Raw genomic sequence first — 17,209 nt, forward strand, 5'->3', positions numbered from 1 at the left:
CAATGTGAGAGAATACTGGTGCCTGTCTTCTTCCTCCTCCTCTTCCTTCTCCTCTTCCTTCTCCTCCTCCTCTTCTTCTTCTTCTTTTTTTAAATAACAGTATTTATTAAATGGCTCTCTCTATTGTAGATCCACTCTCTGCAGGTGAAGACAAAGGAGGCAAGTGGGGAGTGGCTCTGAGAAAGGCACATAAGATCCGTGGACAAAATATGACAAAGGAAGTTTAACTCAAACTGAGAATTTTTATTTTTAAATTTTTTTTTTTTGGTAACCTTAGAATGGAAACAAATGAAATTCTAGAAAATGACAGAATCCTCGAATTTTAGAAATGGAAGATAGTTTAGACATAAAATGGAATATCCTTGGAATGGGAAGACGGAGGTTCTGGTCAGACACTAACTAGCTAGGTGATCAGAATCAGTTCATCTCTCTGGACCCTGTTCTCACATATGAGGGGAGCCACAGGGTGGGGAAGGAGAGGAAACCAACACGGACTGAGTTACCTAGTCTGGGTTAGGGACTCTGTTAACTCTTACAGATCCTATTTCTCTTAACGTTCACAGCATTCTCACAGAGGAAACATTATCCACATTTCAGAGATGAGAAAGCCCCAACTGACTGCCACCACCCAGCCTCTTCTGCAGTGCCCTGAGAGCTTCTGTGTAATGAGGGATATATTCTTGACTTTTTTTATTAATAGCAATTTTTTAGCATTTATTCATTTTTAAGAGACACAGAGGGACAGAGCATAAGTGGGGAGGTGGGCAGAGAGAGAGAGGGAGACAGAATCCAAAGCAGGCTCCAGGTTCTGAACTCAAGGACTGCAAAATCATGACCTGAGCAGAAGTCAGACGCTTAACCGACTGAGCCACCTAGGTGCCCCCTTGATGGCTTTTCAGACTCTCATATTTCCTGGTTCTGTAACTTGTCTCTGGCCCCTTTGTTGGACAAATGATAGGTTGAAGGTCTAGAGAAGTTGCCAGATCACTTAGATGGCCATTGGCACAGAGTCCTTACAACTGTTTTTTGTTTCTGTCTCTTTAGCAAAGTCAGGGAGTAATTGAATGAGTGACTTAAGACAATGAACTTTTGTTTTATTATTTGGCGATGATGTCACAATGAGGATATAGGTCTCCTTTCACTTCAGTTTCTTAAACTATTTTTAGCTTATAAGCTTGGAGGGTGAGGGAAAAAGAGCTGGGTGAGGCTCCTAGTTGATTCCCTGGGAACTAGAATTTGTTTAAGATGATCAAATCCTTCGATATTTAACAAATATTTTCAATAACCTGTTATGGAAAATATATTTATCTGGAGTTTCTGCCTCGTATTTCACCTCTTAGAAATATTTCACATTAGTTATCTATTTAAAATGAAGTGTCCCAAATATTTCTTCCTTAAAGAGAAATAGTTTTTCCTTTAGGAATCCTCCTTTTTGGCAAAGTTTTCATTCATACGTTATCTGCCTGAGTGGAGAAAGCAGAAATCCAGGTAACCCAAAAATAGTTTCTACATAGTTTCCAAATCAATTTTCTCATTTTTTTCACAGCAGAAATACTTTCCTAATTACCCTGAATACTGTTAATGCCTTTTATTGTTTCCAGCACATTGACATCATGATTGATTGTCCTGCTAACCTGGTGAAAAGACAGGACATATATTACACTATCCATTGTGTTCATGGGAAAACTCAGACGTAAAAAATGGGCAAATTGTTAGTCTAAGATCACAGAGCCTAATGGATGGCTGCCACTAGGAGGCAAGACTTTTTTTTTGTTTTCTTTTTTTCTTTTTGTCCCTCTTGGTGATTGGCTTCCTGTCCAATTTAAGTTGATAATTTAAAAGTATTTCCACATGCCAACCTAATAGAGGCATGGAGTGATTGTTTGTTAGTCCCAATTTGCTATGTTAATCTGAGCATTAAGATCCATTACCATTATTCCTGCACACATACCTTATTTAAAGAAATTAGAGCCATGGAGGAGGGCGCTTGTTGGGATGAGCACTAGATGTTGTATGGAAACAAATTTGACAACAAATTATATTTAAAAAAAGGAAAAAAAAAGAAACTATAGCCAACAAAGGGCCAATGAATTAACATCTTAAGCCAGTGGCCAAAATTTCCAAAGTTCTAGGCCTTGTTTTGCCATTTCCCAGCCTTTTTAAATAGAACAAATATGGCACCCAAGTCATCTGTATTTTATTTGTCTTCAGCCAAAGATTTGAAGCTGGAGAAACAAAGGATTGCAAATATTACACAAACAGAATCCTGACAACACAGTGACATAGAATGCTAATGTCACCAGAGATCCTTTGACTTTGCAGATCAAAATATGGTTGGCAGTAATCACACTATAAAGCAGTTCTTATAAAAGTATCCTGTCTCTGCAATTCATCAAACCTATTACTTCACATCATGGAGAAAATACTGGCCAATTCCACTCACTATCCTCCTAGAACCCACATTGATGTTTCTTGACTGGATGCCTCTATTTTTGCTACCCTGTCCTCCCTTCAAGTACCACCCTCTTTCCTATTCAGATCTTACCCACGTCTTGAAGTGTAGCTAAATCTCCCCACTCCTCTGTGAGATTTCTTGACTTTCTCAAATGTAACATCTTCCTCTTTTGAGCAGTTAATTTAGCCTGTTAGAGTTTTAGTTTCTGCATAGTTGTCAGTATTCTTAATTTCATGTTCTGCTTTACTCTCCAGAATTAGGAGCTCCTTGAGCATGAGGATCATAGATACCACTTTTTGTGAGTCTCTTACTGTGACCAAAATGATGCTTCACATGTAATGAAATATGCTTTGCGGTTACAGGTTATTGATGCCAAATGGGACACAGAATCCCATGTTGCCCTTCTTTTCACAGAATAAGGCACTGGAGCCTTTCTATATGTATCTGTAACAACCCTAGTTACAATCTTGAACATCACTATTACCCCTGCGGGTAAGGTTGCCTGGTCTAGCACATAATAATATAAGATACTCAGTTAAATTTGAACTTTAGGTAAACAATGATTTATTCTGGTTTTAGTATAAATACATTCCCTGCCTTTTTAAAAAGGTTTTTATTTAAATTCAGTTAGTTAACATACAGTGCGATGTTAGTTTCAGATATACAATATAGTGATTCAAAACCTCCATACATTACCCAGTGCTCATCATGGCAAGTGCACTCCTTCATCCCCATCCCCAATTTTCTTAAATATAAAATTAAGAAATGATATCTGACCTACATGGCTTACCTCACTCACCTTAACCTAAACCTCGTCCTGTTGGATCCTGCTTTTATTCAAAATTTTGATATTTGTTCAACATGGATTTTTTGGCATTAATTTGATTTTTTGAAAATATTGAGTTAAAATATTATATATCTTGATTACTGAGTTCTATGGTGCCCCCTAAACTGAGGGGAGTGCCTTATTGCCCTCTCCCTAATCCCACACCTGCTCTGGTTTTATTTTTTCTTTTGTAAAGTGATGATAATGGAATGCCACTGGCAGGATAAAACGATACCAGTGTCTGACACTTAGTATTATTTTCAGTAATCAGTCTTTATCTCCACACTCTTTTGATCTTTTTGTTTTTCACATTGAAAGTTTCAGTGATCCAGTCTCCTTCTCTCATAGCCACATTTTAGACCAAACTCATAACTGTTAGTTTCTCAAAGTGAGTTTTCATTACTCTCATAAGTGGAAAGGGCATAAGAAATCTGTGGTTTTCAGAATGGTCATGGTCTGGACTGTCTCAAAACTGCCCCGTATTTTAATGGCGAAAAAAGAAAAAAGCAAAAGCCAAAGAGAAAATAAGCAGCTCTGGGTGCTACACCTGTGGCTCAGCTGGATATGGATGGAGACAGGGCACCAAAGTCCCACTTGCTGTGTAACTGGCGTCCCTCCACAGATAAAGCAGCACAGTGTTCTTCAAATACTTTTCCTTTCCTTGGAGCTATTTGTATGCTAATATTTGAACATTGTAAAATGTTACCACTTTAGTTTAAGCACTTTCTACTTATAAACTTCAGTGTATACATATGCAAGGGTCAGATGATGAGTTTAGGGAATGGAAAAGAGATGGGGATTTGCAAGATTTTAGATGATTAAAAATAGACACACATGTGTCCTGGTGATGGCTTTTTAATAAAAGCCATATCAATTTAGACATCAGACATTTGTTCAGAAAAAAAAAATTAAGCAAGTTGCAGAAAAAAAAATGGCTGCTTTAATTCTCCTTTTAAGTAGATCTGATGTGTATGTTTCAGCTTTATGCATCCAGGATTTTGTCGCTGGAAGAGTATATCTAGGAATCTCTAGAATGGTAATTTCTCTGGATCCTCAAAACACTATCTTGTTATCATTACATCGTATTACCAATTACTACAGAGACCTATATGATTCTGCAGAGACTTGAATACAGAACAAGAACTGACTCGCCAGTAAGACCATAAATAAATAAATTTGCAGGGGGCGCGTGGGTGGTTCAGTCAGTTGAGCGTCCAACTTCGGCTCAGGGCATGATCTCACAATTTGTGAGTTTGAACCCCATATTGGGCTCTGCACTGACAGGTGCAGAGCTTGCATTGGATTCATTCTCTCTCTCTCTCTCTCTCTCTCTCTCTCTCTCTCTCTCTCTTTCTCTCTCTGTCTCTCTGTCTGCCTTACCCCCATTCAAAACCCTCCCTCTCAAAATAAATAAACTTTAAAAGTAAATAAATTAATAATTAATTAATTTTCAGGGTATTTGACTAAAGGTTAGATAATGTAATAGACTTGACAAAGCTTTTGAAAACAATTTTCTCTTAAAGGGTACATAATGCCATCCTTAAAGTTATGTAGAGCTTTTCATTCATGGGAATTTTGTTGCTGCTGTGGTTTTAAAAAGATAATGGTAATTCTCTTTGGTTTAATTGTTTTACTACAGCCATCAAAAAAAAAAAAAAGAGATAAAGGAAAATTAAAAAAAAGAAACTATTACTGAAACTTCCAAACTTCCAAGTGAAAAAGAAGAGGTTTTGGATTTTTCATTTGTTTGTTTTGCTTTTACCTCTGCCTCTTGGAGTCATAAGAGATGTTTTCCTTATGATTTCAAACTGTGGGTTCCTTATTATCATATTTAACATACCAGTGCATGACAGAACAGAGATTACAAACACTATTATTTTCTAGTAGAACGTCTCTTTGACTTTGATACGAAAGTTACAATGTGGTGTAGAAAATATTGGTATATTGGTATATATTGGTATATATGTTGGTATGTTAGAAACTCTGAATTCTGGTAATTTATTTTAAATTTCTTTCTGAATTTAGTTTTTATCATCTCAATCATTTCCTATTCAGAAGTGTGCTTATGTGAGAGAGAAGCAAAAAAAAAATGTATTTGAAGGCAAAAACAAACATCCTTGCTGTGTTTACTTAATTCATAAATGTCTGGAGAGGGAGGAAAACATGCTTGCATGAAGTTGAATATGGACATGTGTAAACCATCCTCAGAATATATTGTTTTTCAACAATTCAAATTTTTGTTTTGGAGAAAACCAATTTTAGAGACAAATCATGTTAGCTGTGTGTTGAAAAGAATCTCTCTGTCTTTTTATTTGTTTGTTTGTTTGTATTCTACCCGTCAAGTGTGTTTCTGTGTGTTTCCGAATTTTTAAAAAAAACATTTTCCACGTCTCTAACATTGAATTTTCTAAATCAGAGATTATTTCTCTTCTGTTAATAGACCGGAAGAAAAGAAAAAGGAGATCCCCTAAACATTGCAATTGATAAGATGACCAAGAAAACAAGAGACCTAAGGAGACAGGTACTGTTTTTGTTCTTATTTTAAATGCATGGTACTTTGTGGTGGTTTCCAAGAATGTCCTTTTTCAGGGCGCTTTCTGCTGGCATTCAGGTTGCTATTCTTTATAGCATCTACACATACACAAAAACATTTCATGAACAAGGGAGTGTCTGCTGAACGGACAGATGTGACAGCCTCAGGAGGTGTGGTGAAAACACCCTCTGAAGAGACAGCATGCTCACTGCCCAGAAACAGTCTTCCCAGGTAGAGACTTGATGAATTCACTATCTTCTACATCTGTTTTTCAGTTTTCCAGATCCAGATATGCAAAGAGCCAGGTTCTCATTTCTGCTGGTTCTTAGATATCACAACTCCAAAGCAGAATGCTAATGGTTAATGAAAAACACAACTCTTAATCTGATGGGCTAATTAAGATCTCTGACCCTGTGTATTCCATTTGGTGACACAAATCACCAGGGGAATGTTTGCTTATCAGATGGTTCAGAAGCAGGGAACCAAAGCAAGGAAAGCTAGTTGGATGATTTGAATGGCTAATGGTATCATTAGTCCGATGGGTCTATTTTTGGGTGTGAAAAAAATCTCTGGTCAGGGCCCCATTTCATCTTGTAAGTGCTATAGCAACACTAGTAACCCTATGGTCTTGTAACCCTTATTTTGTTTCCATGGTGAGCCCCAGTTTCTTTGGTAGTGTTCTTTCTCTAGAAGACTTAAACCATCCATCAAGTTACAATGAAATCCCTATTTGATTTCTGCCTGAGAGGCATCCTGTGTCCTGCTGGTAGCTTTTGCATCTATCCATCTCATTCATTTAGTGTTGACTGTGTTCCTCAGCTAGAACCAACCAGTTCCCTGAGGCAACAACACTCTTACTTTCTGCATCTGGAACAGCTAGACCGGCCTGGCTGCATCTAGCAGTCCCTGCTATTATATGTCAAGTACAGAAAACATTAGCCAGGTGCCTAAGCAAAAATGACCAAGGAACATGTTGGAAGTGGTTTGAATGGGAGAAAGAAACCCCTTCTAATTACTATTGGGGAGCTTCTTCGCTCTCTTCAGGTTATCACCTGTAGGGATAAACATGCTTGAGCTAATGTTCTCCAGAAAAATCACAATTAGTTCTCGAATATGAAGACTCTAGTCTGTCCAACTAACAAGTCCTTGTGGGGAAGCATTTCCTTATTTTACCTTAAAATGAGAGAGAATAAAACATTGTCTTATACCAAATGGATATTGGCCAGATTTGTCTCTTTGCCCTCTTAGACCATTTCTCCATACAAATCCCCCATATGATATGAAATGATATGGGTAGTAGGAATTGGGACTGGAGTTAATGGAAAACACTGAATCAGGTGTCCAAAGCCCAGAGTTTTACTTCTAGCTCTGCCACTGAACTAGCTGTGTGAGTATGGATTTGCCATCTCTTGGTTGTCTTTTCTTATATATAAAAGTAGGGAGTCAGAATAGATCTGTAAGCTATCTATAAGCTGCATGAGATTGAATGAGTCCAGAGGAAATCTGCATTTATTTCCTATGCCAGATGTCCTAATGCTGGATAGTAACAGATTTTGAAGCATTAGGAGCATATCTCATCTAGGGCCTGCCTTTGATTGTCAATCAGGCAAAATATATGAACTGAGTCTTCTCACCTCCTCAGTCTCTTGGTTTTAGTAGACCATTCTTTTACATTCAGGAGCGAGCACCCTCAGCTCTCTGAGCTCATGGACCTATCAGAAACTTTTTTTGTCTTATTAGGAAGGAGTGGGTAAAGCAATTTTTACCCTGGTGTTAATATTCTCAGAAAAGGATTTACTGGTTTTAACTGAGGGTAGTAGTGAAATTTGAAGGTGGAATTTATGGGAGAACTTGAAATGTTTTGGTGACAAGTTTCTTGGAGAGCTTCTTTTAGGATGGCAGTAGAAGGAGTATGTCATCCTTTGAAATCATTCTGTGTGCAAAAGAATTGTTTTTCTGTTCACCTTTCCAAAGATTGAGATGAATAAGGGTAAAGAAAATTGTTTCAGGATATTAAGATCCAAAAGTTATGGCATAGTTTCACACCAAACCCCTGAATTTGGTTCAAACATCTTTCCCTTTCCCAATTTGCCTTTCTAGATCTAAGGTGGTTCCCATCTGTCAGTTCTATCCCTATCCATATGTTGGGTTATTTTTGACTTTCTTTCCATCTCTTCTGTTTCTCCATGTACACCTGTAGTGGTACAAAAGCAGAAGCCACCTAGCACTTATGCAAATGAACGTGCAACTACTCTGATTAGCATGTCTCAGGTAGACCTTTATCTTAGATTTGGATATCTAATTAATTGGATTAACAAGGTTTTATCTGAGTGCCTGACAGCAGCTAGCTAGTGTGACTGGTGAATGCTAGTGGTTCAAATGCATGTCTCCCTGTGGCTGAAACACTCTCTGTTATTTCCATTAGTGACAAGTCTTGTTAGAAGAGATTTTAAATGGGAACCCTCAATTATCCATACCCACTTCCTTGTACACATGAAATCCTTTATATAATAATTAGGGCAATCAAATCACAATGGGAAAAACAAGTTGAAAGCAAAGAAAAATATTTCGAGTGACTTTCATTAAGTTTCCACCCTTTCAGTTTACTGTCTCTTCCTCATAGGTCTAAGATTGGTGACCTTGGAGTCTTACAAAGTTCTGCTCGCCAAATTACAAAGAAATAAAGTCGATCATGATCATTATTTTGAATTTCCCTAATTAAAAAAAAAAACAGTAGACTTAAACTTGTAGATACTTGAAAAAAATCAAGAGTAATTGAATAAAAAGGATTTCTGCTTAAGTAGGATTTTCAAGTAAGTGGATCCCCTTCCTTTAGGCAGTATATCCCAAAGAAATGTGGAGTCATAAATTATGAAAAAGGTTGCAGGAACCCAAAGGTGTTATTTAAAATTGATTGGCCTAAAACCATCTTGCCAATGAAACCCATGAGAGTGGGCAGTGCTAGAGCAGAATCCTCTTAAGGGTATTTTGTTTGGAATTAAAAATGGATTTAGGGGAATATAACTGCCAGCTTCAAGCATTATGTTTTAATTTTAGAGCTTCAGGCACAGTATGCCCATGTCTGAGCTATTGTCCCTGCTGTGATTCTGGAATCAGACCATTATAAAAACAAAAAGTTTTGGCTGACTCTCTGCTTGGGTACCTAGTAGCCCACATGGTCTCCCCATTCCTTAGAGAGGACTCAGTCTGTGTCTGCCAGGGGCTCCTTGAAGTCCTCCTTCTATGTGCCACCTGTGAACTATTCTAGGCAGGGTCTCTCAGTTTTCTACAAGCTTATAGGGAAGATGGTCTATCCTGGTTATTATTTTGGTCCTGTTATTAGTCTTTTTTTTTTCCAAGTTGATAAGCAAATCAGGACCCAAATGCTTCCCGATGAGAAGCTAATAAATAATAATCATAACAAGTCAGGGTGTTGCTAAACTTAGCAACTCTCTCATTCCCAAAACTAATCAAGGGCCTAATTCTTATCTCTTCACCCTTAATAGCCATCACAGTAATTCCTGCAATGAGATTCAGGAGGTGCCAATTTGACAAAAGCATCAATTTTGCTGTTAGAATCAAAACACTTTCAACTAACAACAAACATCAGGTATAGAATGCTTTTACATTGGGATGAAGACTTAATAGAATAGATTATGTAATAGAGGATTTAAAAACAAGCAGAAAATGTCACTGGTGGTATGTTTAAAGGTGTATCTGTCAAGACCCAGTCTCCAGAGAGAACTTAAACAAGAAATATGAGTAAAGGTGGGCAATGATCAGCAACTGCTTCTACATTCACTGCCTACAAAATAAAAATTTAGAGCCAACATGTATTCAGTTCACACAATGTGCCAGGCACTGTTCTAAGTTCTCTCCATAAATGGACCACATTTAACCCTCATACCAGCTCTATGAACTAGAAGAAACCTCATCATGCCCATTTTACAAATTAGGACATGAAGTGAAGTAGTACACCCATGGCCACGTGGAGTCTGGATATGTAGAGGTTTTAGCAGGCAGTCTAGCTGGAGGGTCTTTGCTCATAACCCATCCCCCTTCTGCCCCTCCATAGAACCAGCATATGCAGTTGGGTTGCCCATATTCTAATCTCTTGTGGGGGTCGCAGTTGGGAAAGAAGGTTCACATAAATATGTAAAGGTGCTTTATGGTTTCCAACAGCACCTTTACTGCTTCAGGGTTTGGGATGGGTTACATGTACATACTGCAGACAGAACAAAACAATCTGTGGTGAATGTCAAGAATATGGTTCTTAGTTGTGTCATGATATTGTCGCTCAGGTTTCCAGCTGTTATGATTCATTGGGTCCTCTTTTGAAAAAAGTGCTATTATGTTTAGGTAGCTGGCTTCTCAAAGTGTGAATTATAGATTTTGCAAAACATTTACAGAAAAAAGGAATTTTAAAGCATTCAATTCTTTTTCTCACATCTGCTCATGATGGGGCCAATTATTTTTAGTCATTGTAAGAAAACATCTTAAAATCATTTATCTGAAGACTTAAATCTGCTCTTCCTCATAAGGACAGGAGGCTATCTATATGGCTACAATAAAAATAAAAAATAAATAAATAAAATAACAAAATAAAATAAAATATTGATTTCCTCCAAATGGTGAAGTTTGTGTTCTTCACACTTTCAGAGCTATGTCAGAGCTAATAATCCCTAGAATTTGTTCCCAAGGTGAGATTGCCTTGCTGCTGTAGAAATATGGAGACCAGGAAATGATCATATAGCGATTGGGATTTGAATATGGAACATAAACAACTCAGAGACAGCTGAACACAAATTGCATCAGAAGCACCAAAGATCAGAATCAAAATGGCAAGGAGGAGGACACAGGTGGGAGAGGGCTCAAGAGCACTATCAAAGGCCATCCTTTGGACATACTTCTTAAAGATGGGTTATATATTCAAGCTACCTCTATCATGGGAAAATACTTATATGATAGCCCTGAATGTCAGAGCACCACATACTTATTTATCTCCTGGAAAATACTCATTAGGAAAAGTTTAAAGTACATTATTTCATCAGTTGGAAACATTTCTTAAAATATTACTCTGGGAAAGCTCTTCCTTCATGAAGACAATGTTCAAGTCATAAAGCAATTTAATTTATTCCTCTAAGCCAGAATATAGTTGGTTATTCACACATTAACACAGCCTTATGTGGACACCAACCAAACTTGACCTCTCCCTCACTAGCAAGTCTAGATCATAGAAAGAATCCAGTAGCTTGATCAACATTGAATAATCACAAAACACACTATACTGAGCGGAGGGATCTATAACCTATGTTTAAATAGGGAAATGCTCAATTAAGTGGAAACTCAGCTACTGATTTGTTCCCTTCTGCTAATTTCTCTAGGCCCTGGACTTCAAGGAAAAGTGGGAAAGGGAAGGATAAATAGCAATGATTGAGTCCCAAAACACATTCAAGATAATATCTGCATTTGGTCCAGTCTCTGACATCTTCTCTTCTACGCAACGAGAATGGCATTAAAAGTCTTGACCCGAGGGGCTCCAGGGCAGCTCAGTTAGTTGAGCATCTACTCTTGATTTCAGCTCAGGTCGTGATCTCACGGTTCGTTTGGGGCTGTGTGCTAATAGTGTGGAGCCTGCTCCAGATTCTCTGTCTCCTTCTCTCTGCCCCTCCCCTGCTCTCTCTCTTTCAGAAAAACAAAACAAACAAACAAAAAAAGAACCTTGATCCTGACACTGGACAATCTACTATAGGATTATAATAAAATTCTATCATATTGTTTAGGATGGAATTCCTCAGCAGGAAAATTTGGACGATTTTCAATAATGATGATTTAAACAGCAAGGGTTTTTTTTTTGTTGCTGTTGTTGTTTTGTTTGTTTTTTTGTTTGTTGGTTTGTTTTTTGGTCAGAATGTCATTTTAGCTTACCAGAACATTCATTTCAGAACACTCATCTCAATTAAATGAAGTTGGCCCATATTCATTTTTGGAGAATATGTTTAGGCTGGGGTTTCTTATCCAAAACTGTCACTGAAAGGAAGATAATTTTAAAGTGTGTTGCACAAGAGTTTGCCACTATGGCCTGAAATTGAAGGGTTTCTAGAGCTGATGATAGCAGCTAATCGCCTTGATTCTAACTGAACTGAACTTGAATCTATCTAATTCTAACATTGTAGCCAGTTTGTGGTCAAACATATCTGTTCCATTTGACCCCTCCCTGCTGAGGTTATTTTTTATTACCTGAAATGGCTTCTGGTATCAGTTTTCCCAGGGGGAATTTCCATCAGGACAGCTGATATTTCTTTATCCCCCCATTTCCCAAGGAGGCTGGATACATATGAAATTTAGAAAGTGAGTCATCTTCCTACAGCTTCTGCCTTTCCTGCTGTCACCACTAGCCCTGGTAGCAGCCCGTTTGCCCCAGGATCTCATCACATCGTGCCTTCCTGGCTCCCATGAATGTCACTAATGATGGCTGGGGGAATTCATCAGTCCTCTTTGCATGGGTAGAAAATTGTGAAGAGGTTGTGCTTATAATGACCATCTATTTAATTTATATGCCCTTGACCAGTCTTTGTCCTTCTTGGCTGAATGAAGTTTCCAGGATACCTGAAAGCCAAATCCTCACCCCAACCCAACCCTACACAATTGTGTGCTTCCCACTGTGATCAACTTTCCAAGAGGATTACAGCCCTGTACAGCTCCTCCCATTATCATTCCTTAAATCCTCATCAGTCGTTCAGTCCAGTGGATTCCAACTCCTACATAATGTCCAGTCCATTCCTTCCTATCCACTCCTATTGGCACTGCTTAATTCATTTTTATAAAAATGATTGTCACATCCACTGATATTCACAACCACTCTCCCCTCCCCTAGCCTCCCTGGCTTCAGCTCACTCTGGCTTCAGCAATTTAAGTCAGCATTCACATATCCTCATGCTTTTACACTGGCTTCTGCCTGGAATGCCCTATCTTCCTCTTCTTTTTTTTCCTCCCCCCCAAGGAAATTCACATTTTTTTTCTGAATGCTCTCTCCCTCTTTTTTTTTTTTCTTCCAGGAAAATTCACAATTTTTCCTACAAGGCTTAGCTTAAATGTCACCTTATCATCACAACCTTATCTAATTCCTATAAACAGGGTTTATCCAGTAGGCTCCTGGAGCATTTTAAAATACTCTTATTATGATACTTTTTATAGTAGATTTAAGTTGTTTATGTGACTTTGCCTATTTCCAAGTGTTATTATTTTTTTTTGACTCTTCAGGACATATCCTAAGGGCCAAAATAAAGTCAGCTTACACTGCACAGGGTTGAAAGAAGGAAGAATCCCCTGTATGTAGCCATGGCACCCAACAGACATCAAGTCATCAACTTCCCTCCATTCTACACTCTCATGTCTCTGGTTCCATTGTTTTAAGAACTAGATTTGTTTAAAAGTCCACTTACACTGTGATAATAATGGGTATTTCCAGTTTAAGAGAGAACTTCTATGCCTCAACCCACAAGTTTCCTGTCTCTGGGCTGGCTTTAGAAAAGCCAGCTCAAGAACCTTCTGAAATGCAAATATACAGCTCCATCTTGGAAGATTCTAATTTCATGTACATATGGTGGCACGTTACACTCTGTGTAGTAAGCTTTCCAGACAACCTGTGATGTTCTAGCAGGTTTGATTTCCTCAACCTTTGTTTCTGAGAGTGGGGATACTCAGACCTCATTGAAGTCTGTTGGGGGTGTGTCTGAGGACTGTGAAACCCTCCAACTTCTCTCTAATCCTCTGCTAGAGCCTCTGCTAGACCTCCCCACTTCACGGATACAATATCTGTTTAGAGGGAAGGAGAATCCATGCTTGATCCCTCTTTCCCCATGGACCAAGATTAGAACTGGCTGATCTGATTGCTCACTGTGCTGTGCACGGGGTCAAGACAAAGGTGAGGCAAATGAGGTAGTACCTTAGGTAGAAAATTTTAGGGAACTCCAAAAATCTCAGTAACCAAGATAAATAATATTCTTACACAGTATTTTAGGAAATAGAAATTAATGCCAGAAAATCCATGATGAGCAAATTATAAACGTTGTAAATAAAGGTAGGATCAGTAACAGAAGCTGGAAAAAACCAGCAGTACTGATCCTGTCTTTATTTACAATGCTGCTATTTTGTTTATGATGGGTGAGTCTTTCCTTAGTCTTGGCTCTGCACCAGAGTTTCTATCTATTAAAGTCTTTACTGCACCTGCTATATGAGAAAATTCTCCCCAAAAGTCTCAATGTCAGTTGGTTTTCTTTTTTTCCCCTACATTAGTGGCAAAAGGGCTGACTTTTAAATTTTATGAGATGACACCTTGGACTCCAGATTTGAAGACCTGTTTGAATTGTGGTGTCTTTTAGGTTGTCTTGCTCCAAATGCATTTCTTCTCAATATTTATCACAGTGACATGGGCTTTTTATGGCACTCTGAAGTGCTTCAGAGAAAATGGAGAGCATTTTAATACTGCTGATTTACTCTTTCAGGTCTACAGTAATTTCCTTACTGCCTAATTATAAGGCTCAGTTTAATTTACTCTACACATAATGTTTACTGATGCACATATGGTGCCACATTTCAGGAGACTGTACCCAGAACAGGTATTTTTGTCAGGCTTGGAGCATGGAAATTTTCCTTCATTTACAGAAAAAAAAAAGGCTAAGAAATTAATTGTCTCAACAGAAAATGTCCCCAAGAGACAGAGAGAGAAATCACACCTACCTTTATGAAAAAAGTAGTCTCTTTAAATGCTTATTTTAAAAGCTGAATAATGATTATGTATCACATATGTACAAAGATTTGTAGTTACCCACAAAATTGGGAGGTAGGGATTGGGAAAAAGGAGAGACAGGAAAGAAAAGCAGTAACATCTTCTGGGCTCATTTCTCAACTATCTCTGAAAAAGAAAATACGGATTCAGAGACTCTTAGAGGTAAAAGGGTTTTTCCTAGGGCAAAAAATTCTTTATTTGGCCTCCTTAAGACCCCTCCATCAGCTTCCAATTTAGAGATGGGAACTTATCCCTTAACCTAGCAGTTTAGTTGTTAGAAATTGAGTTAAGATCAGTGATTTTGTAATTATCATTAATGTTGTGTGTGTGTGTGTGTGTGTGTGTGTGTGCGTGCGTGTGCTTTTGTTTTTTTTTTTTTTGTTTTTTTTTTTCCAAAATGGATGGTGTTTGTTTGCTTTTACCTTGCCTACGTTTGGGGCCCAGCTAAAAGCTTCAGTAAAGAAGTCTATTTAGAGTTCTAAAGACCCACACAGAATGACTATTATTGCACATGAATCCCTGGCTTCCCAATTAGGCTTGTCTTCCCATAGCTCTAAGTGCTAAGAATGGATACACTTAGGGACTGAGTAGCTAATGCTGTCTTGTCACTGACATACCTGAAATTACCAACTCTCTTGGGACCCATTCCTCCCATTTGTACCTGGTTATGTGCAAAGGCCAGAAAAGCAGACTTGCCCACTGAAAATGTGTGATATTTGTTTAGTGGCTATTCTTTTCTTAATACTTTATCTACTATCCCTACAACAGTTCTTTGGAGGGGGCATTACTGTCAAAGGATTTTTTTTTCAGAGTAAACTATTGAAGTCCCAGCAATAAAATTCAATTTCTTACTGGTACAGAACTCTTACTTTAGAAAATCCAAGTGGGCCAACTCTGAAGCATTTCCTTTTAATGACTGTAGTTGTCAAAGTAGATACAATTTCATCTTAGTTTATAGCTTTTATTAAAATTTCCTTAATAGGATGAGTGTCAGGTAAATAGTAACTAGTCATGAATTTTGAGATTTTCAATAATAATCATAATAATAGGCTTCCTAATATAATCACCACTTTTTTTTCCCTTTAACCATCCATATCTGTGTCCAGCCCAATGTAAGAACCTGAACCATGAATGAGATTCTGATAATTATTTTTCTAATTAATTATAAGGAAGGGAAGAAAGTAAAGGACTTTCACTTTTTCTAGGGGATATCTGATTAAATGCAGATCAGGAGACAGGCAAATCTGCCTGGTATATTCAGTGGGAAACAATTGAATGGATTAAGTCCTGGTGTTCCAAGATTAAAGGAGAACCATTTGTTCTGAGGACTTGGGTGTTAGGAAGAGATTTTCCATCTGACCCAACCATACGTGTTTGGCAAAAGTTTGTATGAATAACCACTCTTAGCCCCTCCTTTCCCATTCCCCAGTTCCCCAGTTTGTCACTGAGTATACCAATCCTGTTAACTATTAAGGGTGGGACTTCTATATTTTTATTTGATTCTTTCAATTTCAGCAAGGATTAGACTACCTTAAATAGTTGTACTCTAAATTGCAACAGGTGTAAAGGGGTGACTAAAAAGCTGTAAAGCACCTTTGGTCATGGGCAAGGTGGGAGGTCTGGGTGGTTGAGCAGGGAGAGGGAGGGCACAGAGTTGCAGGGGCAGGAAGAAGTCATCACTAATGAAGCATGCCTGACTGAGAAGATTTCTCTCAGCCCCTCCTTCGAAATCCTCAGGCTTAGATCAATGTGGCCCTGAGGTTGTATCCATAGTTGCCATAATAACTAGTTGAAAGTGGATCACTTGTGACTGATCAGGTAGTCATTGTGTCCATATATCACCATAGCAACCTGCTTGCCTGGTGCTCTTTGGGTGAATTCTCTGTGTGTTTAGCCAGTCTGTGGAAGTACCCTCAGTGGGGTTTTTTGGCGTTTTTTTTGTTTTTGGTTTTTTTGGGTTTTTTTTTGCCAGATTAGGAAGAAATATCAGAATTTGGAGTTTAGTTCACTATACAGCACCTATGTCAAGCAGGTCAGGCAACCCAACCAGATACCCTCCTAAGTCACAAAATTTGGGGGAAAAGCCAATAACTTCTAAGCTTACATGTAACCTTTCCTTGTCTCAAAGCTTCTGCTAGAAAAGTAATTGCTTAGAGACCATTTGAATAACCTATGTCTTCTAGCAGAGTGTGAGGCAAAGGGAGAAAAACAGTTGACTTGGTCAAATAATACCAGTCATACTGGCCATTTGGGGGCTCTTTGAGACCATCTCTGGTCTCCTCTGTTTCTTAAGCAGGTGGGTCCAGCAAATGCTCATTCATAAGTAAGCAGTGGGTGAATGGAGCCTGAAGTAGCCAGAGAATTACAGTAGCAGTGCAACAGAATGACATGGTCAGAGTGGGATGCTGTAAGACTGAAATCCATTGACGAAACCATCTAGAACAGGTCTCTGCAAACTACTACCTGTGGCCCAAATCTGGCCCTCTGTCTGTTTATGTAAATAAAGTTGTATTTTCAGCTCTTGTGTTGCAAAGGCAGTGTTGAGTAATGCCAAAGAAGAGATCAACTGCCTGCAAAGACTAAAATATATACTACCTGTCCCTT

General features: G+C 38.3%; 1 protein-coding gene across 6 annotated transcripts in view; it reads left to right on the forward strand.

The window, feature by feature from the left end:
* The window catches only part of CTNNA2 (catenin alpha 2), a 1,116,872-nt gene that overhangs the window by 837,560 nt on the left and 262,103 nt on the right, over positions 1-17,209 (forward strand). For all 6 annotated transcript variants that reach the window (XM_023251808.2, XM_023251809.2, XM_023251810.2 and 3 more), the window contains one exon: positions 5,722-5,802. In XM_023251808.2, the coding sequence (XP_023107576.1) occupies positions 5,722-5,802 (81 nt within the window). The remainder of the gene's footprint in view (positions 1-5,721; positions 5,803-17,209) is intronic.

This window comes from Felis catus, chromosome A3 (assembly GCF_018350175.1).
Source record: "Felis catus isolate Fca126 chromosome A3, F.catus_Fca126_mat1.0, whole genome shotgun sequence".
NCBI classification, from domain to species: Eukaryota; Metazoa; Chordata; class Mammalia; order Carnivora; family Felidae; genus Felis; species Felis catus.